Source organism: Malaya genurostris, chromosome 3, assembly GCF_030247185.1.
Source record: "Malaya genurostris strain Urasoe2022 chromosome 3, Malgen_1.1, whole genome shotgun sequence".
In the NCBI taxonomy this organism is placed as follows: Eukaryota; Metazoa; Arthropoda; class Insecta; order Diptera; family Culicidae; genus Malaya; species Malaya genurostris.
The window spans coordinates 202407074-202432989 of record NC_080572.1 but is presented as its reverse complement, the minus strand read 5'-3'; the positions used below and the strand labels follow the sequence as shown (position 1 = coordinate 202432989).

At 38.4% G+C, this 25916-nt stretch overlaps 3 protein-coding genes across 3 annotated transcripts; 1 reads left to right on the top strand and 2 right to left on the bottom strand.

Annotated features, from left to right (window-relative positions):
- Positions 1-2841: 2841 nt before the first annotated feature.
- Positions 2842-5706, bottom strand: LOC131435252 (heat shock protein 83-like). Its single transcript, XM_058602936.1, has 2 exons — positions 5497-5706; positions 2842-5120 (listed from the first exon to the last, which is right to left on the bottom strand). Exon 2 carries the CDS (start codon positions 5118-5120, stop codon positions 2967-2969), a length of 2154 nt encoding a protein of 717 aa, XP_058458919.1. The 5' UTR covers positions 5497-5706; the 3' UTR covers positions 2842-2966.
- Positions 5707-20298: 14592 nt separating this feature from the next.
- LOC131435028 (uncharacterized) lies at positions 20299-21127 on the bottom strand. Its single transcript, XM_058602489.1, has 2 exons — positions 20869-21127; positions 20299-20814 (listed from the first exon to the last, which is right to left on the bottom strand). Exons 1-2 carry the CDS (start codon positions 20926-20928, stop codon positions 20395-20397), a joined length of 480 nt encoding a protein of 159 aa, XP_058458472.1. The 5' UTR covers positions 20929-21127; the 3' UTR covers positions 20299-20394.
- A 1126-nt stretch (positions 21128-22253) lies between these two features.
- Positions 22254-25234, top strand: LOC131435027 (heat shock protein 83). Its single transcript, XM_058602487.1, has 2 exons — positions 22254-22466; positions 22760-25234. Exon 2 carries the CDS (start codon positions 22760-22762, stop codon positions 24908-24910), a length of 2151 nt encoding a protein of 716 aa, XP_058458470.1. The 5' UTR covers positions 22254-22466; the 3' UTR covers positions 24911-25234.
- The last annotated feature ends 682 nt before the right edge of the window (positions 25235-25916 follow it).

The window sequence follows — 25916 nt, the reverse complement described above, 5'->3', positions numbered from 1 at the left end:
GAGTAATCAGCAAAGTTAGGTGTTGCCGATCAGTTTCGGCATTTTATTATGAAGAGCTCAAGAAATGGTTTTAAGTGTGAAGGGGGGCAATTAACCCGGTTGAACATTTCTTTAAGATGACTGCTGGTATGGCGTCTGTGCCTGCAAAGGTGGAAGCCTTCATACCAACGATTGCCGTTTGTATCGATTCCTCGTCTATATTGATCGAGTGCAAAGCATAACTGGATACGAGAACATTATTCGCGGCGCGTGCTATTTCCTGCGGAGATAGAAAATCGCAAGAGAAAACACTTGCGAACCTTTCCGAGAACAGCTGGCAAATTTCTTGAGAAGACGAACCAATACGATCTCCGAATTGCATTTGTGATGGCAAACCAAATTCTTTCCTTTGCTCATTAACATGCTTCCAGAAAGCTCTCAGGTTAGATTTCATTGTACGTTGTATATTATTTAAATCATAACATTTGTACCTCAAGGTACGGCCGACGACACGACCAGACACTCCGAAGAAAAATCAGCAATAAAACTGTTCGCTAACGATTCACCGTCAGCTACCACAAATCTAGCGACCCCTTGTAAATGATAAAAATAATCTTCTCGAGCAACACTGTTTAAGTTGCTATGGACCTAAGACAAGACCTGACATCTGGGGGGGCTGCTTTTGTTCCAAAATGGACCAGTTTCTGATTGGCTGATTTTGATGTTGCCACCTGCACATTGTGAAAAGAAAAAACTTTTGCAGGGTACGCGAGCAATGATGCCAAGTATAAAGAAAATCAGAAAACAAATTTATTAAAATGTATAATTTTAGCTCACCAATGAAAATGAAAATTTTTGGAGAATTTTTCACTTTTTTTCAATCTCATTGGTAATAAATGATTATAGTGGCAGGACTGTGTAATTAAAATAGGCATCAAGCCGTTTTTCTTTTTAGTGAATTAAAGTGTAACCAAAAAAGATTTGTTAAATTAGTGTAAACTCAAAAGTGTGTTTAGTTTTGCGAGAAGAATGAACTGTTGTGTTCCACACTGTGGTCGCATTAAGCATTTCTATCCAAATCTGACTTTTTCCGGTTTCCAAAAGATCCGGTAATATGTCAACAATGGATTCGATTTTTCGTTCAACATGAGATATTTCGTGTTTTGTCATCAAAGATCAATTAATTGTTTTTAAGCATTAATATATAATAAAGAAATGCATTCACCAAAACATGTTTTATGTTTATTTCAAATCAAAAACCTAAAGTCTAAAAATTTAAATGTGATATTTTTTTCCTAGCATAGTTATTAAAAAAATCTGTAAATATGGCTACACTGTAGCCGATACGTTGGTATTTATTCCACAGGGCGAAAATGACGAGAAGGATGATTCGGAAGGAAGAATAAGAAGCCAGTTGTCAGGTCTTGTCTTAGCTATGGACTAGTTACCAAGTAACCCCAAAACAAATAAACATGTTTTGAAAGCGGTGGGATAGTTCTATTAGTGTTAAAGTCGTCGGTTAAACCGTGTCCAAATTAAGCAGAAATGCATTTAAATGAACTCGATTTTCGGAATTTAATCGAAACTATGGATGAAACCAACGAACGTGGACAATGATCTGCTTCCAGCGATTCATCCGTACACTTCAACTGCTAGCTTTTGTGGGCAATAGGATTCGGTGTAATATGCCGGTGTCAAAATTGTTGGTTGATTGCGCAGCAGTGGAAACAGTATTTCACCTTGTTGGCCACTATTCGAGAATTACTAGTGGAATTCCACAAAATCATTTTACCGTACGTTATGCAGGTACCGCAGAGCACTAGCCTCGCTCAGCTCGTTGTCGGTCATTTCCATGTCTTCCTTCTCACACAACGGTTTCAAGTCAAGACGTGAATTTTGAACTTGGCTTTATAAAAGACATAACTCATACTCCTCAATTTTTACATTCCGCTCGAGTTAGGTAAATCCATTAAAATGTTCCGTAATATAATAACCGATCTGAAATTTATTTTGTTTACATTCATCTTGCCTTCGATATGCAGTAACCAAGGCTATGGTAACTGTTATTCAAAATCAATAAATATATCAACTTGTGCTGCCAGTTTAAAAAAATTCACTAGCGTTTTCGATTTGACATTTCCAGTTACTGAGGGGTAGTTAAATTTACGATACAGTTTTGATAGACGAGTGGCAGGTCGTGTCGTCGGTACGGCTGTCAACAAATGTTGATTTTTGCAGATATATCAGCTCAGAGAACAGACATCCAAGCTAGTACAAACTTTTTCAAAAAAGCTGTGTAAAGCATACAAGTAAAAATCCGTTAAAAATCGCCGTTGCACACGACTTTGTTTGCATGAATGATCATTGTATGAAAGCTCGAACGCAAGTGCCCAAAAAGGATTGCTAGGCTGTTTAAAGCAAAGAATTGCTACTTGCATTTGAAAAAAACCGTTAAATTTTTTACAAAAATCGAAATCTCTACTTGGATGTCTGTTTTCTGTGTTCATGCGGCAAAGTCATAGGCCACGGTGATTTTCAACGAATTTCACTTGTATGGTTTACATTGCTTTTTTGAAACAAGCTAGACAAACTATTTGAAAAGAAATGTGTGTAAACCGTAAGCTTGTGTACAAGCGAAAGGCAATGTAGCGCACGATTTTGTATGCAAGCTCGAGCGCAAATCTCGGATAAATGAAAATTATGCTTAAGAGGTAATTTATTGGCAGAACATTTTTGAATTGATTTTTCCGAGTGCTCTTCTATTGCAAATAATTCATTATTCAAAATAAATTAATCAACCTGAGTTCTAAGGAATGGGACGACCACAGAAGAATCCTGCGGAAAGTATTTAAAAACTCAAACTTTGTTAGGATCGCGATTTTATTTCAAGCTTTGCTTTCAGTTAATGTATTTAAATACAGATTACTTAAGTAAAAACAGCCGTTAAAACAAGGCTAAGTGTAAGTAAGGAACTGCAGTCTGTCAAATTAATCAACTTCTTCCATGTGTGAAGCATCTTCGGTGTCATCAACAAGCGGAGGAGCATCACCGCCGGCAGCAGAAGACGGTGTTTCTTCTACACTCGTAACTTCATCCTCATCGATACCGAGACCCAATTTAATCATACGGTAGATTCTGGAAGCATGCACTCCAGGCTCATCTAGCGAGAAACCAGATGATAGCAGAGCAGTCTCGAATAGCAGAATGACGAGATCCTTAACCGCTTTATCATTCTTATCTGCATCTGCACGCTGTCGCAGAGTTTCTACGATCGAATGATCTGGATTGATTTCTAAATGCTTCTTACCAGCCATGTAACCCATGGCGGATGAATCGCGGAGAGCTTGAGCCTTCATGATACGTTCCATATTAGCTGACCAGCCATACTGCGAGGTGACAATACAACATGGTGAATCAACCAGTCGATTCGAAACGACGACCTTCTCGACCTTGCTGTCCAAGACCGACTTCATGACCTTGCAGAGATTCTCGAATTTGGCCTTATCTTCTTCGCGCTTCTTTTTCTCGTCTTCATCTTCCGGTAGCTCCAGGCCTTCCTTTGTAACAGACACCAACTGCTTTCCTTGGTATTCTTTTAACTGCTGAATAACGTATTCATCGATGGCTTCCGTCATGTAGATGACTTCAAATCCACGTTTCTTAACTCGTTCGACGAATGCGGAGTTCTTAACTTGTTCGATACTTTCACCGGTAATGAAGTAAATGTGTTTCTGGTTTTCCTTCATGCGGCCAACATAATCGGCCAATGAACAGTACTCGTCACCAGATGCGGACGTATTGAAGCGTAAAAGATCGGCCAACTTCTGACGATTCTGGCTATCTTCGTGAACACCCAATTTCAAATTCTTGCTGAACTGATCGTAGAATTTCTTGTAGGACTCCTTGTCTTCCGAAAGTTCCTCGAACAGTTCCATACACTTTTTCACCAGATTCTTGCGGATGACCTTCAAGATTTTGTTCTGCTGCAACATTTCACGTGAGATGTTCAGAGGAAGATCTTCTGAATCGACCACACCCTTGATGAAATTCAGGTAGTCTGGGATCAATTCTTCGCAGTTGTCCATGATGAAGACACGTCGGACGTACAGTTTGATATTGTTCTTCTTCTTCTTGTTCTCGAATAGATCAAACGGCATTCGACGGGGCACAAACAAAAGTGCACGGAAATCTAGCTGACCTTCCACGGAGAAGTGCTTCACTGCCAAATGATCCTCCCAGTCGTTGGTGAGCGATTTGTAGAACTCACCGTATTCTTCCTGCGAGATATCATCCGCATTACGAGTCCAAATCGGCTTGGTTTTGTTGAGTTCCTCGTCTTCTGTGTACTTAACCTTGACGGTCTTCTTCTTTTTGTCTTTCTTATCTTCATCGTCCTCAACATCCTCAATCTTAGGCTCGTCATCTTTCTTATCTTCGTCCTTCTTATCCTCTTTTTCCTCCTCGGCTTCATCGTCGCTGACTTCCTTCTCGCGTTCCTTCTCTACCAGCAGCTTGATCGGATAGCCGATGAATTGAGAATGTTTGTTGACGATGGATTTGATTTTGCTCTCTTCCAGATATTCCAACTGATCTTCCTTGATGTGCAACACGATCTTGGTTCCACGACCTAGCGGTTCGCCGTTGTCAGTACGAATAGTGAACGAACCTCCAGCGGATGATTCCCACACGTGCTGTTCGTCGTCGTTGCTCTTGGAAGTCACAACAACCCGATCAGCGATCAGATAAGCCGAATAGAAACCCACACCAAACTGACCGATCATACTGATGTCAGCTCCAGCCTGCAATGCTTCCATGAATGCCTTAGTTCCGGACTTGGCAATTGTACCCAAATTGTTCACCAAATCGGTTTTGGTCATTCCGATACCAGTATCAATGATGGTCAGAGTGCCGGCTTCCTTATTCGGAATGATCTTGATGTACAATTCCTTGCCACTGTCCAATTTTGAGGGATCCGTCAACGATTCATAACGAATTTTGTCCAGGGCATCGGAAGAGTTGGAGATCAGCTCTCGTAAGAAGATTTCCTTATTCGAGTAGAACGTGTTGATGATCAGCGACATCAGCTGAGCGATCTCAGCCTGGAACGCAAAGGTTTCGACCTCTCCGGCGGCTTCTGGCATCTAATGGGAAGAGAGAAAACATGGTCACTTACACGTTTTTCTTCTATTAAGAATTCAATAAACTATTTCTAAAAAAAATTATAAATTGTATTCACTTAGAATTGGCAAAAATTCTTTTTTTAAGTACCTAAATCATTCCGAATGGGTGCCATAAAGTAAACGGTTGCGGAAGCGGAGATTTTTCGTAAGACCGCAACGGATTCATTAGTACGGATCATTCAAACTGTATTTATTCTATTGAAACCTCGTGAGCAAATTATATTCAGCAGAACAAACTATTAAAAACGAAATCTTTTGTAATGCTGACGGAAAACGTGGTCTGCTATTAAATGATTCACATTTCCCGTGACTAACAAGAATTTGATGAAACACTCACCTTGATTTTGTTCTGAATTATTTGTGAAAATCAAAAACGTTTTATTTATTTGTATTTTGTAACACCCAGAGCTTTCCAGAAAACTGGTAATGTCCTCCTTTTTATTCAAAACAAATCGATAGAAGGTACTAGTAAATTCTACAGACTTTTCGCCGTGACACGGAAACGGTTGCGCGCGGTTATGTTCAACTGAAATGGTCAAGCTATCGCATTTCTTGTTTTGTTCGCTCAACCGGTTCGATTCGGCTTTTTGCGTAAAAAAAGTGGAGGGGAGAATTGTTTATTACCGGTGGGTTTTGACACAAACGGCGAATTTGAATTGATAGAAAGAAATACACGGAAAATTGGGTAGAAACATTAGGAAAATGAAATTAAAAATTAACTTTCTTACACCGATGAAATAGAATAGTAGAATGTATCATTTCGAGGGTAAAATTATAAACAATGCATCATAAAAACTCGAATAAAAAATATTGTAGAAAAACAATACGATTAGCTGTTACAAAACCTTTCACAATTTTACTTTGACCATTGAAAAATATTTTAATGTATTGTTATACACTATTTAATTAATTGTGAACATGCTTTTTACAATAGAATGTATAGGTTGTTAAGTAGCGTAACAATTCAAATCATAAAATTTTCTCATACATGTTTTCTTGGAAAACAACCAAATGTACAGTTTGCATATTGTTTGAAACAACACGTATAAAATAAATTCAATTGTAGAATCGTACACTCAGAAAAATCGTATGGTAACTGTTACTATATAGAGGGCCAACTTGACCATGAGCGTATAGTGGTTTTCAGCCGACTATGAAATCAGATGATTTCAACAATAGTTAAGTTCATGTTTACTATGTATGGTATCGGCTCTAGAATAGTAATATTGAACAGTGTATTGTATGAATAACTAATACAATTGAGATGGTTAGCCTAACCATGACCGAATATTTTTTTTACATTGTAGTTTTTGCTATAACCCTAAGACAAGACCTGACATCTGGGGGGGCTGCTTTTGTTCCAAAATGGACCAGTTTCTGATTGGCTGATTTTGATGTTGCCACCTGCACATTGTGAAAAGGAAAAACTTTTGCAGGGTACGCGAGCAATGATGCCAAGTATAAAGAAAATCAGAAAACAAATTTATTAAAATGTATAATTTTAGCTCACCAATGATAATGAAAATTTTCGGAGAAAGTTTCACTTTTTTTTAATCTCATTGGTAATAAATGTTGATAGTGGCAGAACTGTTTAATTAAAATAGGCATCAAGCCGTTTTTCTTTTTAGTAAATTAAAGTGTAACCAAAAAAGATTTTTTAAATTGGTGTAAACTCGAAAGTGTGTATAGTTTCACGAGAAGAATGAACTGTTGTGTTCCACACTGTGGTCGCATTAAGCATTTCTATCCAAACCTGACTTTTTCCGGTTTCCAAAAGATCCGGTAATACGTCAACAATGGATTCGATTTTTCGTTCATCATGAGATATTTCGTGTTTTGTCATCAAAGATCAATTAGTTGTTTTTAAGCATTAATATATAATAAAGAAATGCATTCACCAAAACATGTTTTATGTTTATTTCAAATCAAAAACCTAAAGTCTAAAAATTTAAATGTGATATTTTTTTCCTAGCATAGTTATTTAAAAAATCTGTAAATATGGCTACACTGTAGCCGATACGTTGGTATTTATTTCACAGGGCGAAAATGACGAGAAGGATGATTCGGAAGGAAGAATAAGAAGCCAGTTGTCAGGTCTTGTCTTAGCTATAACCAGAGTCATGGTATTTTTGACGTTTCACTTCTAGTTATTTCGAAACTAAAAGCAGTGGTTGATTCAACAATGCTGAAGATCAGCAAAACATGAGCTAATGTTGAAAAGTTTTATGAATTTAAATTCTAAAATAAGAACAACAAAATACTTTCATTAAACTCTATATTATTTTCGCATCAAAACAAATGATAATATACCTGATGATATATTGCTTAGCATTGCTTGATAGCATCAGTTCATCCAAGGTTCTGTCCGGTTGAGTTTTTCCTGAAGCAGGAATTGGCAGCAGGAAAGAAATTATTAGCCAAGTCCAGATGCAAACCTCGATGCCCACCTGCGATTTTCCGTCGGTTTCGAGCGAATTGAATCCGGGAATCAAATGATAATCTTCCATTTCATCAATCGCTTGATGTTGTTTCTACAGCGACCGATAATGAATAATAAACCGTATACGAGATGTTGATTTCACTGGAAAACATAACCGTTGCCGGAAAAATGGTTGAAAAATTGAATTTCAACGACGGAAACTAGTAAGGCTACAAACTTTACCTACCTGCAAGACCTATCAAAGTACACAGTCACAATATAGAATATTTTGTTCAAATCCATCACTGATGTGTTACCCATGTACGAAATTTTCTGCTAAATTGTAACTTTATGTGACAATAACAGTACACCCGTTCATTGACATTTTCTATAGTCAGCACAAATGTAATACATAGTAGGTTGAAAAACACTATACGATAATGTGCTTACTACATAAATTCTGTTGATATGGACTACATGAATAGTGTTTTCAAACTACATAATCGTCTTTTAAACAATGTATCTATTTATGGTAACATTATTATACTGTGAACATATTTACTAGTAGCAATAACTATTTCGCTTCTCATATATATATCAAGGCTCGAGAGCAATTTCACCTTACTAGAAATTGTGATTTTAACTATTTGTTCTTATATTTGAGATGACTACCATTGTCAGGATGACCATGCCAGAAAAGTCATAAATACAAATAGTTTAGTCAAGTCGTAGTCTTTGTTGTCTAGTAATTTATACAATGCAAATGGTGAATAGTCATATATCATGATTGTTGACACTTTTTAAGCGTATAGTTGAAATGACAATGAAAAACAGGTTACGGTTACTATGGTTCTTTTCTTAGTGTAGAAACAATATATTGAATCGTTGGAAATGAAAAAAATCTGTCAAGATACAATAAAATGTATTGTAACCCATAGATCTAATTGTGAATCAATTGTTTATGCTGTAAAATCCACGGTTTATATTTTTTAGGGAATCCTGTAGAACATACATCTAGAAAAATTTGAAAACAATTTATCCTATACTTGACCATTTCTATATTCTGGTATATTCTAATAATACATCCGTTAATATAGTTCAATAATTATACTTATTTGAAGGTTCATCTAATATTTTGACCAAAGCTTATCAATAAAAGAATCCAATCCAACAACCTCATTTTCAATATTTTACTGACACATTCGTTAATGACTGACACCGCAACAAACGTAGAGAGACGAAGCATTTTCGTTTTTCATTGCAACGAAGAAAGAATATATTGTAACAGAGGTATTTTTGTCCACTTTAGAAAGTAGTTGCACAATATTGTGTAATTAGTGTATTATATCAATACAACATGGCCAGAGATTACTAAAACACATCTTTTCTACGATGTGAAACATGTTATGACGTAATACTATCGAGACTGTTTAATATCGATTCTAAATATCATATTTTTGTTTTATTTTCGCCATCCAAATTATATTTCGGCCCGTGATGAATATATATTTTGACCAGAGCAAATATGGACCATCTATATTTTCACCCACAATTTAAAATGCTATTTCCACCTAAAATAAGCCAATTAAGGGGCTCAAGGGGCAAATCACTCTAAACTTTGTCTGAACTCAAACAAGTTTTACCGGGAGTAAAAAGGTTTAGCAGGGATCTCGCTGGATTAGAAAAGTTTAGCGGAGATCTGGAAAAGCATTATTTTGACATAAGAAGCTGTCAACGTAGTATTTGTTTCTTTTCTGTTTTTTTTTTCTTTTTTTGCAACTGCTCAACGTAGGCAAAGACATCATATTAACAAGATATCCAGCTCTCACATTTCCCGAACAAATCATTTTTTTTGTTTCGACTATAGAGGTTTTAACCTTAAGGTCATTCGCCTCTTCGGGCCAGAAAATCTTTCTGACCCTATGTGCGGGGTTGGGAATCGAACCCAGGCGGGCTGCGTGAAAGGCATCGACTTACCCATCACACTATACCCGTCCCCAACAAATCATTGGCAACATCCTTTTTTGTGAGCATGGTGCCCTCATCGAATCTCGTACATAGAAGTAGAGGAAGGAAATATCAAATTCGTGCGCGCCAAATTAGCAGCACTGCGCAGAATTGACATATGTTGAATGTGATACCGTACGATGGCGTTGCTGAACTGAAGGTACATTTCGCTCCAAGCTGACAGGGTCTGATACAGGTCTACTCTTTGTCTACTTGACATACATTTTTTTGCGAGCAGAGATGCTAGATATTTTCATAGAAAATCTGTATTGCTTTGTATAAAAAATCTGTATTTATCTGTATTCTCTAATCAAATAAAATTTCGGAAAGTTTGTACTAGCTTGGATGTCTGTTCTGTAAGAGCATGTAAAAATCTGTATAATACAGATAAATCTATATAAATGGCATCTCTGTTTGCGAGCTCGAATAACAGATACACTTCAAACAAGATTAGGTTTGCCTAACTAGGTTGGATTACCTTAAAATTACGCAAACTTATCTAGACTAGTTGGGATTAAATGAGATTAGAGAAGATTATTTTGGAATGAAATGAGTTTATTAGTATGAGATTGTCTAGAGTTTAGAGTCATTTGCCCCTTGGTTTTCATTGCGTAAGTAATGCTGTATTTTTGAAACTTTTATGATAGTACTGTCAAGTTTTGCATTCATGTCATGCAGATAAAGCTGGTTTAAAGTTTTGAATTTCTTATTGTTTTTCTAAAAATGAAGAAAACTGCACACACTGATCTAAAATTTTATGAGACAGCCAAGACTATGCGAACTCGGTAGCAAAATATTTTTACTGCAAGGTTTTCAATTTGGCTTATCATTTTTTGCCTTGCGAAGAGCTTCATTTCACTAATTTTTTTCTCCACAAGAGATAGGGTAACAGAGGTATTTTGGTCACTTCATATATTTTGGCCCACCTAACAAACTTTATCGATTTCATCCATGTTGCATCAATTTGATGCCTATCATATTAAATTACTTTGTGCGGAAGGGTTTTTCAAAAATATCACAACATTTGGTGGATATTTGTACAAAGTGGGCCAAAATAAAATCAATCCTAAAGTGGGCCAAAATACCTCTGTTACCCTATATATCCATTTCGGCATATATTGTATCCAATACAGTTATGACGGCCATTTGGAACATTTTTGATAAGTTGATCAATTGTTATAGTTCCTTCCTTTTTACATGACGATGTGAAAATTATTGCAGAGCTTCTACAACTAATAGAGCAACATGGACAAGTTGGTGATTTTTAGATGTACTTAAGATTGTTCTATGGTGATTTTTTCGGTAGTAGGGTAACAGAGGTATTTTGGCCCGCTTTAGGATCGATTTTATTTTGGCCCACTTTGTAAAAATATTCACCAAATGTTTTAATATCTTCGAAAAATCCTTCCGCAATAGGTAATTTATTGTGATTAGCTTCAAACTGATGCAACATGGGTTACCTAAGATCGATTGAATCCATAAAGATTGTTAGGTGGGCCAAAATATATGAAGTGGCCAAAATACCTCTGTTACCCTATCGGTAGTAGTACTCAACTGTGATAAGCACAACCGATTTTAATATATTTAGAAATCTTTATGAACATATCTACCATAAATAACTATTCTGAAACAATTTTAGAACCTCTTGATATTTCAATAAGTTACATTTGCTACTTGGGTAAAATTTTAAATTAGCCACCGGAGAATCAATTTTCAATTTTGTCATCCCAGCACTAGACAAGCTACTTATTTTATACGCGAGTGGCCACAGACTGAACTGAAAATTGTGACAGAGCATATATTTATAGACTCGTTTTGTGCGAAGGTTCATACTATGCAGAACGGGGCGAACCTCCCTACACTGACCAAAGCAGAGCTGCTACTGATTGAAATGCAAGGTTTGAAGGAACGATCGAAACAGTTCGCCGTGCTAAAAAAAATTTGGTGGATGACATCATTATGGCATACTCTGATTGGTTCGTTAAAACATAGGTCGGTTTGAACCAATGCTATTGAAATACTAATACGACGCTGTCATATATGTTTGCGTTAAATGTTTCCAAATCGATTGATTGTTAAATTATATCAATCCATGAACAAATGTCTGAGTTATTATCGTTCAAAATTATGACAGAACAAAGTTAAGTGAATAGTTTTGTATATTTCAATTGTTTGGTTTGATGCTAAAAAGTTTTCTTACCTTTTATGCTAGAAAGTATCCTTTTATTTTTTCACAATACGATTCAGTTCACAGTGTTCTTATGGGATTTCATTAAAGATTTTGCTCTGACACATTTTTTGGTATCCTTGCCAACCTAGAACCATTGCTGCCAAATAACGATTTATCTGTTTTTATACCGATTTGTTTTCTTGATACAGTAACAAATAAAATATTATGTTCTCTTAAAACACCGAAAATTCAATTTTCATACAGATAAATACCGATTTTTAATTTTTTTGTTTGATTACATGAACCTTTCTGACAGCTCACCTAAAACCACAAATCGGCGATATGCCCTTTTGAAAGTTACGAAAAATAATGCTCATTACTCAAGTTTTAAATATGAAATTCAAGCATATTGCACTTAGTTTCGGGCTTCTATCTACGGGATTATATCGATTATTGTGTAAATGAAGGTTGTAGAGCCGAGCAATGAGCATTATATTTTGTAACATTCGCAAGGACCTATCGTGCGATATGCCCTAATCACATGCTACTACCGAAATGCTCATTCGCCTTTTTGAAACAAGTTTGTTTTCATCACGAAACATCTACACACTGATTCAATTTTAATCTATGTGGAAAATGATGTGACATTCATATGAAATTCATTGAGAATCTAGATATAACAATATATCTTATCGTTTTGATGTGCATTTCAGATAAATGTAACATGATTTCCACCAGACCCTGTCAGCTTAGAGCGGAATCAATCTTCAGTTCAGCAACGCCATCGCACGGCATCACATTCAACATATCATGTCAATTGTATGGATGCGCAGTGCTGCTATTTTGGCGCGCACGAATTTGGCATCTCTCTCCCCTGCTTCTACACACTAAAATTTTATTGCTGAATTTCGGCGAAATAATTGCCGAGATTTGCACAGCCGAGCAGGGATGCCAGGATCACAGATTGATCTGTGTTTCACAGATTTTTTTTTTATAATAAAATTTTTATTTGTCTCATTTGCTTTAGCTTAACGTGGCCGATTGTCTTGTTGTTATAGGAAAAGAAGGGACGCCGTATTAAGGGGGCGGCATACTCCCCTAGAGTTAGTAAAGGAATGTGAGGAGAGTGGGATTTACAAAATATTGATTTTGAATTACAATACATCATTCGTTTGTGGCACAAATTTTTTAGAGTTTTCTGGATTTTCACGTTCTTAGATTGTAACGAGAGGGATTATCCTTGGCTGGGATGCTTTGTTGGTGTGCTCTGACGTTGATGTGGCGTTTTTGGGTAGTTTTCAGCAACTCAGTCAGTTCAAGGCAGGTGCATGCTCCGAAGCATCGTTTACACAGGTCATACTGTCAGCAGCGTAAAGAAGAGTGCGATAGAGCTGTAGACGAGAGAGAGATAGGGAGAGCACTAAATTTGGGCATTGATAGTGTTTAAGAAGTTATAGATGAGAGTCATATAAGGAAGATTTCGAGTTGCCAAGACGTCGCGGACTGGTACGAAGGGTGGTATACCTCGGGCCCGAAGGGAACCTATGAGTTGGAACCTGGCATCACAATACTCGACACAAATCCAAACAACATGCTCGATGTCATGATAACCCTCACCGCAAACGCAGACACCACTCTCGGCGAGCCCCACACGACGGAGATGCGCGCTGAACATATAATGATTAGACATGAGCCTCGACATTACACGAATCAAGTCACGGCTCACGTCCAACCCCCGGAACCAAGGTTTCATCGATACCTGTGGGATTATTGAGTGTAACCATCGTCCCAGAGTTCCACTATTCCATGTATTTTGCCAGCTGGCTAGAGTTTTCTGACGACAGCAACTGAAAAATTCATTGAAGCAGATTGGTCTTTCATAGATATCACCAGTGCGCCCACCTTGCCTAACGAGTCCGCCCTCTCATTGCCCCGTATGGAACAATGTGAGGGGACCCAAGCCAAGGTAATCTGGTATGATTTTGCAGATAAAGCACTCAATTGTTCCCGAATTTTCCCCAGGAAATACGGTGAGTGCTTTCCAGGCTTCACTGAACGGAGAGCCTCAATGGAACTGAGACTGTCCGATACAATGAAGTAGTGATCTGTGGGCAGAGTGTCAATGATCTCAAGGGTATACTGAATTGCAGCTAGTTCTGCGACGTAAACTGAAGCTGGATCACTGAGTTTATAGGAAGCGGTGAAATTTACATTGAATATACCGAAGCCAGTGGACCCGTCGAGATATGATCCGTCAGTGTAAAACATTTTATTACAGTCGACTTCTTTAAATTTATTATTAAAACTTTTTGAGATCTCTTGAGGGCGTACAGGATCCGGGATTCCACGAATTTCTTCTTTCATGGATGTGTCGAAAATTGAATTGGGAACAAACGAAGAAGGATTTATATTCTGAGCTCAACATACAAGGACATAAAACGAGTCTGTGAATTAAGCTCGACAAGCTTTTCAAAGTTTTCTATCACCATCGGATTCAAGATGTCGCATCGGATTAGCAGTCGATATGAGAGATCCCAGAATCTGTTTTTCAACGGTAAGACGCCCGCCAGCACTTCGAGACTCATCGTATGAGTTGATTGCATGCAACCCAAGGCAATACGTAAACAACGATACTGAATTCTTTCCAGTTTAATGAAATGAATATTCGCAGCGGAGCGAAAACAGAAACATCCATATTCCATTACTGACAATATCGTCGTTTTGTACAACCTGATCAGGTCTCCTGGGTGAGAGCCCCACCAAGTTCCGGTTATTGTACGAAGGAAATTGATTCTCTGTAGGCATTTTCGTTTCAGATACCTAATGTGACATCCCCAGGTACCTTTGGAGTCGAACCAGACCCCGAGATATTTAAATGTGAAGGCCTGAGCTATGGTTTCACCCCTTAGTTGAAGCTGTAGTTGTGCTGGTTCTCGCTACCTTGAAAATACAACCAGCTCAGTTTTCTCCGTAGAGAACTCGATACCCATTTGAAGAGCCCATGTTGACGATGGTATCTTGTAATGGTCCTTGGAGATCGGCAGCTTTGGGTCCTATAATAGACACAACGCTGTCGTCGGCAAGTTGTCGAAGCGTACATGATGTGTTGATACATTCATCAATATTGTTTACGTAAAAATTGTATAAAAGGGGGCTTAAGCATGAGCCTTGAGGAAGGCCCATGTAGCTGAATCGTTTTGTCGACAAATCACCATGTGCGAAATACATGTGTTTCTCAGACAATAGATTATATAAAAAGTTCTGATCCGGAACAGAATCAGGACATACTTTTTTAACGAAATCGAATATCCAGCGGTTAGAATATTCCTCGCTTTCGTTCGCGTGATTTCGATTGCGCATGCGACGGGCCGTATTCCAAAGAGTGCTCATTGCTGTTTCTCTCGTTAATCCGTCAACAAACCTTTGCCAGTAACCGCGTTTCTTAGCTTTAATCAGACATTTCATTTGAAATTCTAACGCCGCGTATTTCCGATAATTATCTGAGGTTCCGTTCCGAGATGAAGGCTGAAGCTTTTTTCGTTTTCAGCTCTGAGTACTCTTTGTCCCACCATGGGTTGGAAGAACGCATACTAGTTTGCGCGCTGGGTACTCGTTACGTCTGAGCTTGAATTGCGGTGTCAAGAATCAAGCTAGCCAAAAATGTATACTCTTCCTCCGGAGGAAGCTCCTGTGATGTTTCTAGTTTCTCAGATATCGAGCTAGCGTAACTTTTCCAATCAATGTTTCGTGTGAAATCGTACGAAACACTGATTGTTTCCGGTGGTCTTACATGGTTGGTGATAGAAACTATGATCGGCAAGTGATCGCTACCGTGAGGATCACAGATTACCTTCCACTTGCAATCTAACTGTAGCGAAGTCGAGCAAAGGGATAAATCCAGCGCACTTGGTTGTGCTGGCGGTCCAGGGTTCCGTGTCATTTCTCCCGTGTTTAGAATTGTCAAATTGAAGTTGTCACACAGATCTTGGATTAATGAAGAACGGTTATCATCATATAAGCAGCCTCATCCTGTACCGTGCGAGTTAAAGTCCCCTAAAACCAACCGCGGTGATGGAAGAAGTTCTATGATGTCTGCAAGCCGACGATGCCCTATCGAGACTCTGGGAGGAATGTAGATGGAAGCTATACCACAGACTAACAGACATGACAATATGAGTAAATTCTTATAAAAATATTTTTTCGTGATGCACTAGTTCCACCTATATTGTACTGCGCGAACTATTTACTATCGGTACACCCCTTGTGTTACGTAAAAGTTTTTTTACTAGTTGGTTTCCCTTCGTTTGTCAACACCGATCAGCTGCTTGCAGGGTTGCCTGATTTCATCAAAATATTTGATAATGGATCGTCACAATAAATTATTGGATTACGTTGATAGTATATTTAACTTTTTTAGCGATGTTGGAAGGTAAACATTTATTTTACTCAACGTTGTTCATCTAGACTATTTTTGATTGTGTTGGTAATTTTCACCCGAAATTAAGTGACGGCAGACCAGAAGCAAGCAAATATTGTAGCAAAACGGGTTCGATTTTGTATTGCGTTGTAGGATGAGAAGTAGGCACAATTCTGTATATAGTTTTGGCAATATGTAATTAATCTGTATCCTGCATGAAATTCGCATGGAGGTAGACAAATCAATACATTACAGGTAATTTTGTATGAATGGCAACTTGGTTGGTAAATGAAAAAAATAAACACAGTCTAGATGACAGACAGGATGTATTTGATAGGGTAACGTGGCGCCATCATGACATATGTGAGTACTGTCCCAAATAAAGGAATATTCGAAATGACCGTTAAAATGATTGAAGAATCTGATTTGAGTGTCCTGTCTGTTAGTCTGTGGATATACATAGATCTTTGCCTTTAATATTAATTTGACAAGCAACAACTTCAATTCCCGGTGTCGAGGGGAGGTTAATACGATAAAATGAATAGCACTTTTTGATCCCTAAAAGTACCCCTCCATAAGAGTCTTCTCGATCCAGGCGGATTATGTTGAAATTATGGAAGTCGAGGTTGATGCTGGAAGTCAGCCAAGTTTCACTCAAGGAGAATACATCGCAATTACGAGTATGTATTAAGTGTTTGAAAGAATCAAGTATTGGGATGATACTTCTGCAATTCCACTGAAGCACAGTGATCATATCTTCGATTCTCATTGGTAAATTATCCATCAAAAGATACAATCGCTGCAAGGAGGGGCCATTGTTCAGTCAACTGTTTTAAAAATGTCCTTACTGTTGGCAGTAGAGCAGTTAGGAGGCTTTTTAGAGGATCAGTAATATTGAAGGCTGTTAATATCCAGTCCACGATAACAGAAAACTTTGAGCGTTTGTTTGATTTTCTGGTTGTGATTTGGGATCATTCGGGTTTTTTGATGCCCCAGGAAGTGCTGGGTACTCCTTATCATCTCTCAGTTTTTTGAAACCAGGAGGTGTTTGCTTCGGTTTTGAGTCAGCACTTTTCGTTTTTGTTTGATCATTTTGTAACGAAGAGGACATTCTGAGGCCTTTACGAGGAAGCTTTGGAGAAGCCAGATTTTGTCTTTTCCTGCTTCCTTCAACCTGCGTATAGGAAGGTCCTTCGCCTGGGTCGTCAGAGGTATTCTCTTCAACTGGCAAGAGTGCAAACGGGTTCTCAGGGTGCGATGGGGTGGTTCTTTTTAGGATTTCCGCGTAAGAACGTTTAGAACGTTCTTTCACGGATCGCTTCAATTTCTCCGCACGCTGTATGTACGTAGGGCACTCCGACAGATCATGAGGATTCTCCCCGCAGTAGCAACACTTTTCCGCTGTTCTTCTGCAGAGATCGTCCTGATGGGTCTCTCCACATTTGCCGCATCGCAGCTTGTTGCAACAATAGGTTGCCGTATGCCCTAGCTGTTTGCAGCTTGTACAGTGAATTACTCGTGGTACATACAGCCGAACAGGTAGACGAACTCCACTCACTACCAAATAATTTGGAAGTGCAGATCCGGCAAAAGTCACGCGAAACGAGTCCGATTGGTAAAATTTACCATCGATCGATTTGGAGTGCAATTGCTTGCACTCCAAAATTTTCACTGGCTGAAGGTCGGGGTTTTTGAAACGGCCTACCCCGTCCTTCATCAGATCTTCGATCGTCGGACTTTCGTCACGGACCACACCGTCGATCTCAACCACATGAGACGGGACGTACACGCAGTACTCCTTCGTGAACGACTCGCTGGTAGCAATCCCGTTTGCTTGCTTCAGGTCGGACACAACAACGCGTTACTTGTTTGGCGAAACCTTCTCGATAGTTTTTACTGCCGAGTAATGTTTTGTCAGGTCCCGGGCAATATTCAGGACTCTGAGAGGCTTTGATTTGGGTGATTTGGGCCGGAAGTATACCACCCACGGACCCCCCGAGCCATCGTCTTGATAAACTTTTCGACGGGGTGGCAATATCTCAGAGGGACATGGAGGCATCGGAGAGGGAGATGGTATCGGAGGGGGAGATGGCGGCATCTCGGATTCAGACTCGGTTTCTAAACGTTCTTCGTTTATTGAACCTTCGCCTTCTTCCGAGACAACCCCATTGTCATCAATATCCATATTTTAAGTACGGGAGAAAAGAGTCTCCCGCACTTGTAATAAGAATTAAAAACAAAAGTGAAAAAGAAAATATATAAATAGAAAAAGTAAAAAGAAAAAGTTAGAAAAAATACTTAACAGTATGACCCGGCAATCTGTTAGGTGAGTTGTTCTTTCACTCCTCCTTTGTGGCTCAGTGTGACCTTGACTCGGGATTGTACGGCTGTGATGCGGGTAGCAAACAATGGATAGATCTCCGCTGCTGTCCGAGTATAGCACAATAGCTGTCGATACCGCCGGTGCACAGGTAGAACTCACTTGCGGGGATGCTACTTTTTATCACTATGGTGTAATGCCTATACTACAGCCTTTGCTGTGATAGGCACCTTCGTTTTGCCGATGTCGATTGTAAGAAAAACGCGTGTGTTCACTTCGAACATTCGGTTACGAATGTTTCACAGATTTTCAATTTTCTGCACAGATTTTAAAAATGACACAGATTTTCACAGATTTCTGAAAATGATCACAGATTTTCACAGATTTTGGAATAAATCACAGATTTTTGAAATCGAGCACAGTTTAGCACCAAAAAGTACACATCGGTTGAGGGAGAAGGTACAGAGCGTGTTGGTAGTGAGACCTTTTTTTTGATCACCAAATTGATTTCCATCTGCTATTGTGGTACGGGAAACGAGCACAGATTTTCCCAGACAGGTTTTAGGCTTGATCACAGATTTTTGAAAAAATGACCTGGCATTCCTGCAGCCGAGGGCTAGGTAACCTTTTCGGATAAAATTTAATACATTTAATGTATAAACTATAATTCTCGGTTGATTTTCCAGAAGGCCGTAACAGCAAGTGACAGTTTCTCTTTGTTCACTCTCTCTTTCGATTATTGTGATGTGATCTAAAAAGATTTTCTTGGATTTCACAGTTCTGTTTGGAAGTCGAACGTTTCGATCATCATTCTATGCAAAGAGTTAAGTGATAAACGTGTAAACCGCTTGATAAATTATAGAAGAGAAAGTAAACAAAGAGAAACTGTCACTTGCTGTTACGGCCTTCTGGAAAATCAACCGAGAATTACTGAGAATTTCGGCAATCCTGAAGTGTCAATTATTACCGAACTTGTCAGCAGCAATTTTGCGGTTAGTTTGGTAAAAGCAATCGGGATCGAATTATGGATTACCGAGTCATCAGTAATCGAGTATAGAAAGGATTTTTTTTTATTATTGCTCGAAAAATTTATCGCGAAATCCGCGTTTGAGGAATGGGTGTATTTGATTAACGCTCACTTTAATTTAAACAAAACCAAATCCTGAACAGAAATATCACAGATAAAAACATTTGTTTCTAGTTCTCGCCCTACCTATAAATAAACAAATATTAAAAAAATATATAATAAGAACATTTTGATTCCACTTAGCTTTTCACGTAATGCTGAAATCTCTTTCATTCACCAAATTCGTAAGTATTTTTCAGCTCCATGAGAAACAGCGACGTCCGGTGCTGTACAAAATCGATAGTTGAAATTATATGTCGCGCCGAATTTTAGTAAAAGCTGACACACTGTTCGAAATCTCGGCAAACGGATTTGCTGATTTCGATATATTTGTTGTTTACGGACAAGTTCAGCAACATATTTTGCCAAACTTCGGCAGTGAAATGCTCTTTCCCACTTATATGCGACGGGCAGATTCCCCCCATCACTCGGTCGATTTACAGAATGCAAATTTTTACATTCGTTCGACAAAATCCGAATCGATTGAAATACAGAATAGGGGTGATTGGTTTTTCCGACAAATAAAAATTAAAAAGAAGCTCTGGCTAAAACCGAATCCAATTCGGATCGGTTCGGTTTGTGTATCTGATTTGGAATCTATTTGGTTTTAACGAAAAATGTTTATTTGTAAAATTTTCTATATTGGTCTGGCTAATAAATGTACTTGGTCTATTTTTATTACAAAGTATAACTAAAAGAAGTTAAGTCAAAATAAAATGAAAACTATACTGATGTTCTTAAACATGTTAAAAAAATACATAAATACATCTCAGTACTTATCCTTCATTTTTTTCCTGCAGAACTCGACGTTGTTGAACTTTTTCTTTAATAACCGTAGATTTGAAAACTAGCATGTTTTCTTTATCAACTTTCATATTTCGGAAATAATTTCGCAGCATAACTTGAGCAGGTATTATAGTTTTCAAAACGTTGCAAAGTGAAAGTTGACTTTCCAGACTAGTTATAGTGCAAGGTTTTCCTTCGAAATTCCCCAGACGTAGATAGCGCAGGTTGATTTTATCTAATGCATCATAGTCAATCAATTCAAATTCATCTGATTGTGGTGTATTAACTGATTGCTCCATTACAATTTTCTTCGTTATGTTATAATTCATACATTCCTTTATCGATTCGTCAAATTCGCCGTCTGAGGAATAACATTCCATATCTATGCTTACTTCCGATGTAACCGTGTCCTGTGAAATAATTTCTTCAACGACGGTCATTTTGAAATTGAACTAAGCACTTACCGGTAAACTAGTCGTATCTGCTAGCATTGTCTCTTGGTGTTCTACGTGAATGTTATCCATCAGATTAGATTGATGATGACTGATTCGAATTCATTCGAAGCCCGCAATATATATACATATATAATTACCACGAGTTATGATTAAAACATATATAACCAAATATTACGGTGACCTAATACAGATAATACTTAAAAAATAACTCATCGTAACTAGATGCCATGGTAAATATTTCAGTAAGCGAGATGGACCGTAAGCGGTCTCAGCTGTCAAAAAGACATAGCAAAGAAAAAAAAAATATTTCAGTAGTTAGTTTTTTTGTAATTTACTAGTACACGAAATCTAAAAACTACCCACATTTGAGTACTTGACATCCATTTTCGGTGTTTTGTTTAGTAACGTAATTCTCGGTTGTTTTTCCAGAAGGCCGTAACAGCAAGTGACAGTTTCTCTTTGTTATAATTCGACGTGAACATTTCATAAGAGCACATAAACCAATGAGAGATTCTCTTTGTTTACTTTCTCTTCTGTTAATATCACCTAAATTTTCACGTTCACTTACCAAATTTGCACATAGAATGAAAGAAAATATCTCCAGCTTTGTAATAGTATCATACATGTAACGAACAATTCCGTAATAACGCAGATATAATCAAAAGAGAAAGTAAACAAAGAGAATCTGTCAATTGTTTTAAGGCCCTTTTGAAATGTTCACGTCGAATTATGATATCAATTATTTAGGTAAAATAATTTCCATTGCAAAATAAACCCAACTAATTTTCCATTCATCAAACTTTGAAATGGACCGCAGTTTTAGTTAAATTTATCTACTCGACACAAAATAACCGCTCAAGTGTCAGATTTTAACCAAAATTTAAAATTAACCGCGAAATGGTTCACAGCCTTAGGTTGGGTTATGACAGTGATCTGCGCCCGGTCGCTTCCAAACCTTTTTTATTCCCTTCTAAATTTTTTAAGCCGCAATCTCTCCTAAACTGTTCTGTACCCGAGTTTAGAGTAATTTATTTATTGTGTGAAATATTTATGTCAATGTGAAGCGTGAATTTATTTTAGAGTGTATTTCATTCGACTTAATGGTTGGATTCCGTTTTCCCCTCTGTCAGTCTGCATTAACACATGAGTTCATGTAGCCGGGTCGAATCGGTTGAAAAATCCTTATTTTCCGGAACATTCTCGAAGCTTCTAGAAAGTTCACGAGCATTCTGCACATTCATTTCCGTTTTCTATCTCTTACTCTCTTTAGTACTGAGGAACGATGTTGGCGAAACAGAAAGAGAGAAAGCACATGTCTCACTCGGAGCCGGCGCGGCGTGCAAAGAACTTTCTAGTATTTTGCCTGTGTTTTGATATAAACGAGCCGCCGTCATTGCGTTGGCTATCAGTTATACAAAGGCTATCAGTGAGTGCAAAAGCATTGTGAAGTGAATTATTCACAAAAAAAAGCGTTTGATCAGAAAAAAACATTTCTCTATACAAAGTGAAAAGTTTATCTGAATTGAAAGCTATTTATTGTAGAATCTTTTACTGAACCGGTGAATCGTCAATCGTCTGTGAAGAAAGTTTGAAAAAAATCCGCCAAGGTGAGTTTCAATAAAATTTTTCGCATTGTGAAATAGGTCAACACCGTTTCAATGTGAACCTTGTTCTGGAAAATTCTACTCGTGGATAGTCTGCATAATTTTTTTTCAATTAGATATTTTATCTGACTTGAATAATTTGACTGGTTTTGCCTATTATAAATGCTTAAAACTAAAATATATACTTAATATTTTATGTAACACCTATAATTGAAAACGGAAATTTATATTTGATTTAAGATTTGAGTAAAGATCGAAAAACGTGATTCTAATTGATTGTTTCTTCTTTTCTCTAGATGCCAGAAGCCGCCGGAGAGGTCGAAACCTTCGCGTTCCAGGCTGAGATCGCTCAGCTGATGTCGCTGATCATCAACACGTTCTACTCGAATAAGGAAATCTTCTTGCGAGAGCTGATCTCCAACTCTTCCGATGCCCTGGACAAAATTCGTTATGAATCGTTGACGGATCCCTCAAAATTGGACAGTGGCAAGGAATTGTACATCAAGATCATTCCAAATAAAGAAGCCGGCACTCTGACCATCATTGATACTGGTATCGGAATGACCAAAACCGATTTGGTGAACAATTTGGGTACAATTGCCAAGTCCGGAACTAAGGCATTCATGGAAGCATTGCAGGCTGGAGCTGACATCAGTATGATCGGTCAGTTTGGTGTGGGTTTCTATTCGGCTTATCTGATCGCTGATCGGGTTGTTGTGACTTCCAAGAGTAACGACGACGAACAGCACGTGTGGGAATCATCCGCTGGAGGTTCGTTCACTATTCGTACTGACAACGGCGAACCGCTAGGTCGTGGAACCAAGATCGTGTTGCACATCAAGGAAGATCAGTTGGAATATCTGGAAGAGAGCAAAATCAAATCCATCGTCAACAAACATTCTCAATTCATCGGCTATCCGATCAAGCTGCTGGTAGAGAAGGAACGCGAGAAGGAAGTCAGCGACGATGAAGCCGAGGAGGAAAAAGAGGATAAGAAGGACGAAGATAAGAAAGATGACGAGCCAAAGATTGAGGATGTTGAGGACGATGAAGATAAGAAAGACAAAAAGAAGAAGACCGTCAAGGTTAAGTACACAGAAGACGAGGAACTCAACAAAACCAAGCCGATTTGGACTCGTAATGCGGATGATATCTCGCAGGAAGAATACGGTGAGTTCTACAAATCGCTCACCAACGACTGGGAGGATCATTTGGCAGTGAAGCACTTCTCCGTGGAAGGTCAGCTAGATTTCCGTGCACTTTTGTTTGTGCCCCGTCGAATGCCGTTTGATCTATTCGAGAACAAGAAGAAGAAGAACAATATCAAACTGTACGTCCGACGTGTCTTCATCATGGACAACTGCGAAGAATTGATCCCAGACTACCTGAATTTCATCAAGGGTGTGGTCGATTCGGAAGATCTTCCGCTGAACATCTCACGTGAAATGTTGCAGCAGAACAAAATCTTGAAGGTCATCCGCAAGAACCTGGTGAAAAAATGTATGGAACTGTTCGAGGAACTTTCGGAAGACAAGGAGTCCTACAAGAAATTCTACGATCAGTTCAGCAAGAATTTGAAATTGGGTGTTCACGAAGATAGCCAGAATCGTCAGAAGTTGGCCGATCTTTTACGCTTCAATACGTCCGCATCTGGTGACGAGTACTGTTCATTGGCCGATTATGTTGGCCGCATGAAGGAAAACCAGAAACACATTTACTTCATTACCGGTGAAAGTATCGAACAAGTTAAGAACTCCGCATTCGTCGAACGAGTTAAGAAACGTGGATTCGAAGTCATCTACATGACGGAAGCCATCGATGAATACGTTATTCAGCAGTTGAAGGAATACCAAGGCAAGCAGTTGGTTTGCGTAACCAAGGAAGGCCTGGAGCTGCCAGAAGACGAAGCCGAGAAAAAGAAGCGAGAAGAAGATAAGGCTAAATTCGAGAACCTTTGCAAGGTTATGAAATCAGTGCTGGACAGCAAGGTCGAGAAGGTTGTCGTTTCGAATCGGCTGGTTGATTCGCCATGTTGTATTGTCACCTCGCAGTATGGTTGGTCGGCCAATATGGAACGTATCATGAAAGCTCAAGCTCTTCGGGACTCGTCCGCAATGGGTTACATGGCTGGTAAGAAGCATTTGGAGATCAATCCAGACCATTCTATTGTGGAAACCCTGCGACAACGGGCAGAAGCTGATAAAAATGACAAAGCCGTTAAGGATCTGGTCATCCTGCTATTTGAGACTGCTCTGCTTTCTTCTGGTTTCTCGCTGGACGAGCCTGGAGTTCATGCTTCTCGCATTTACCGCATGATCAAGTTAGGCTTGGGCATCGATGAGGACGATACGATGAGCACCGAAGAAACTGCTCCAGCTGCTGGCGGCGATGCTCCTCCGCTAGTTGACGACTCCGAAGATGCTTCACACATGGAGGAAGTGGACTAGACTGCTTACTAACCGACGGAACTTAAACCTGAGTATGATTCAAAGTACAGAATAATACTTTTCCCATTCAGTTTGTGTGAAAGATGTGATTGGTTCTTTAGTTAGGTCTCCTAACCGCGTGCTAAGGTTTTATTATGTTTGTTCCGCGTTATAGCGGCTGCAAAGATGATGTGTACATTCTTGTCATTTAATTTTACTATTGTTACTTAGCAAATTAAAGGCTTAGGTATTATCGCCTGGAAAAATCATCTTGAACTGATTACATTTAAATTAAATTTGTCATACGTTCCGGTAAAAGAGTCAAATAAACTAAGTTTATAAATATTTTCGATGTATACAAATTTTTATCCGAATGCATTTAATTTGTTTTAAATCGTTACATTCAAGGGAATTGTTTTTTCAACCAGTAAGAGGTGTTTTTTATTGGTGTCTACAGGTGGTACGAGTGTGGTAGGCAGTTAGATCACATGTGAATTAATTTAACCCAATCGCACGTGGGTAGCGAAATGGATATAATTCAACGTTCAAACAATGTATGCTTCTTAGAAAAAGTTTTCGAATGTCCTTAGCCCATTATAACCCAGGGGTTCCCAAATTTGAACCAAATGAGCAGATATCAATACTATTATATTTTGTGTTGAAGATGGGAAATGCTAAATCACTTGAAAATCCTTTCCAAAAGAAATTATGCTATGTATGATATATCATACGCTGGGACAATACAGTTCAGTCGTATATTCCTACTACTCTCAAAATATAGGCATATCTCTTATAATTTTGTATGAGAGATATGCCTATATTTTGAGAGTGGTATTTATATATACGATTGAATTTCTTTCAAATAGTACCGGTAGAAGTACTATCGGAGATGAAGGCACAATATAAGTAGAAATATTTGGTGCATTTCGTCCAAAATATACTTTCGTTTCAGTTTTTAGCGGATTGTTATTGGTAATATATTTATTTGTATATATTGTATTGTAAGCTGCAATAAACACCTTCATTT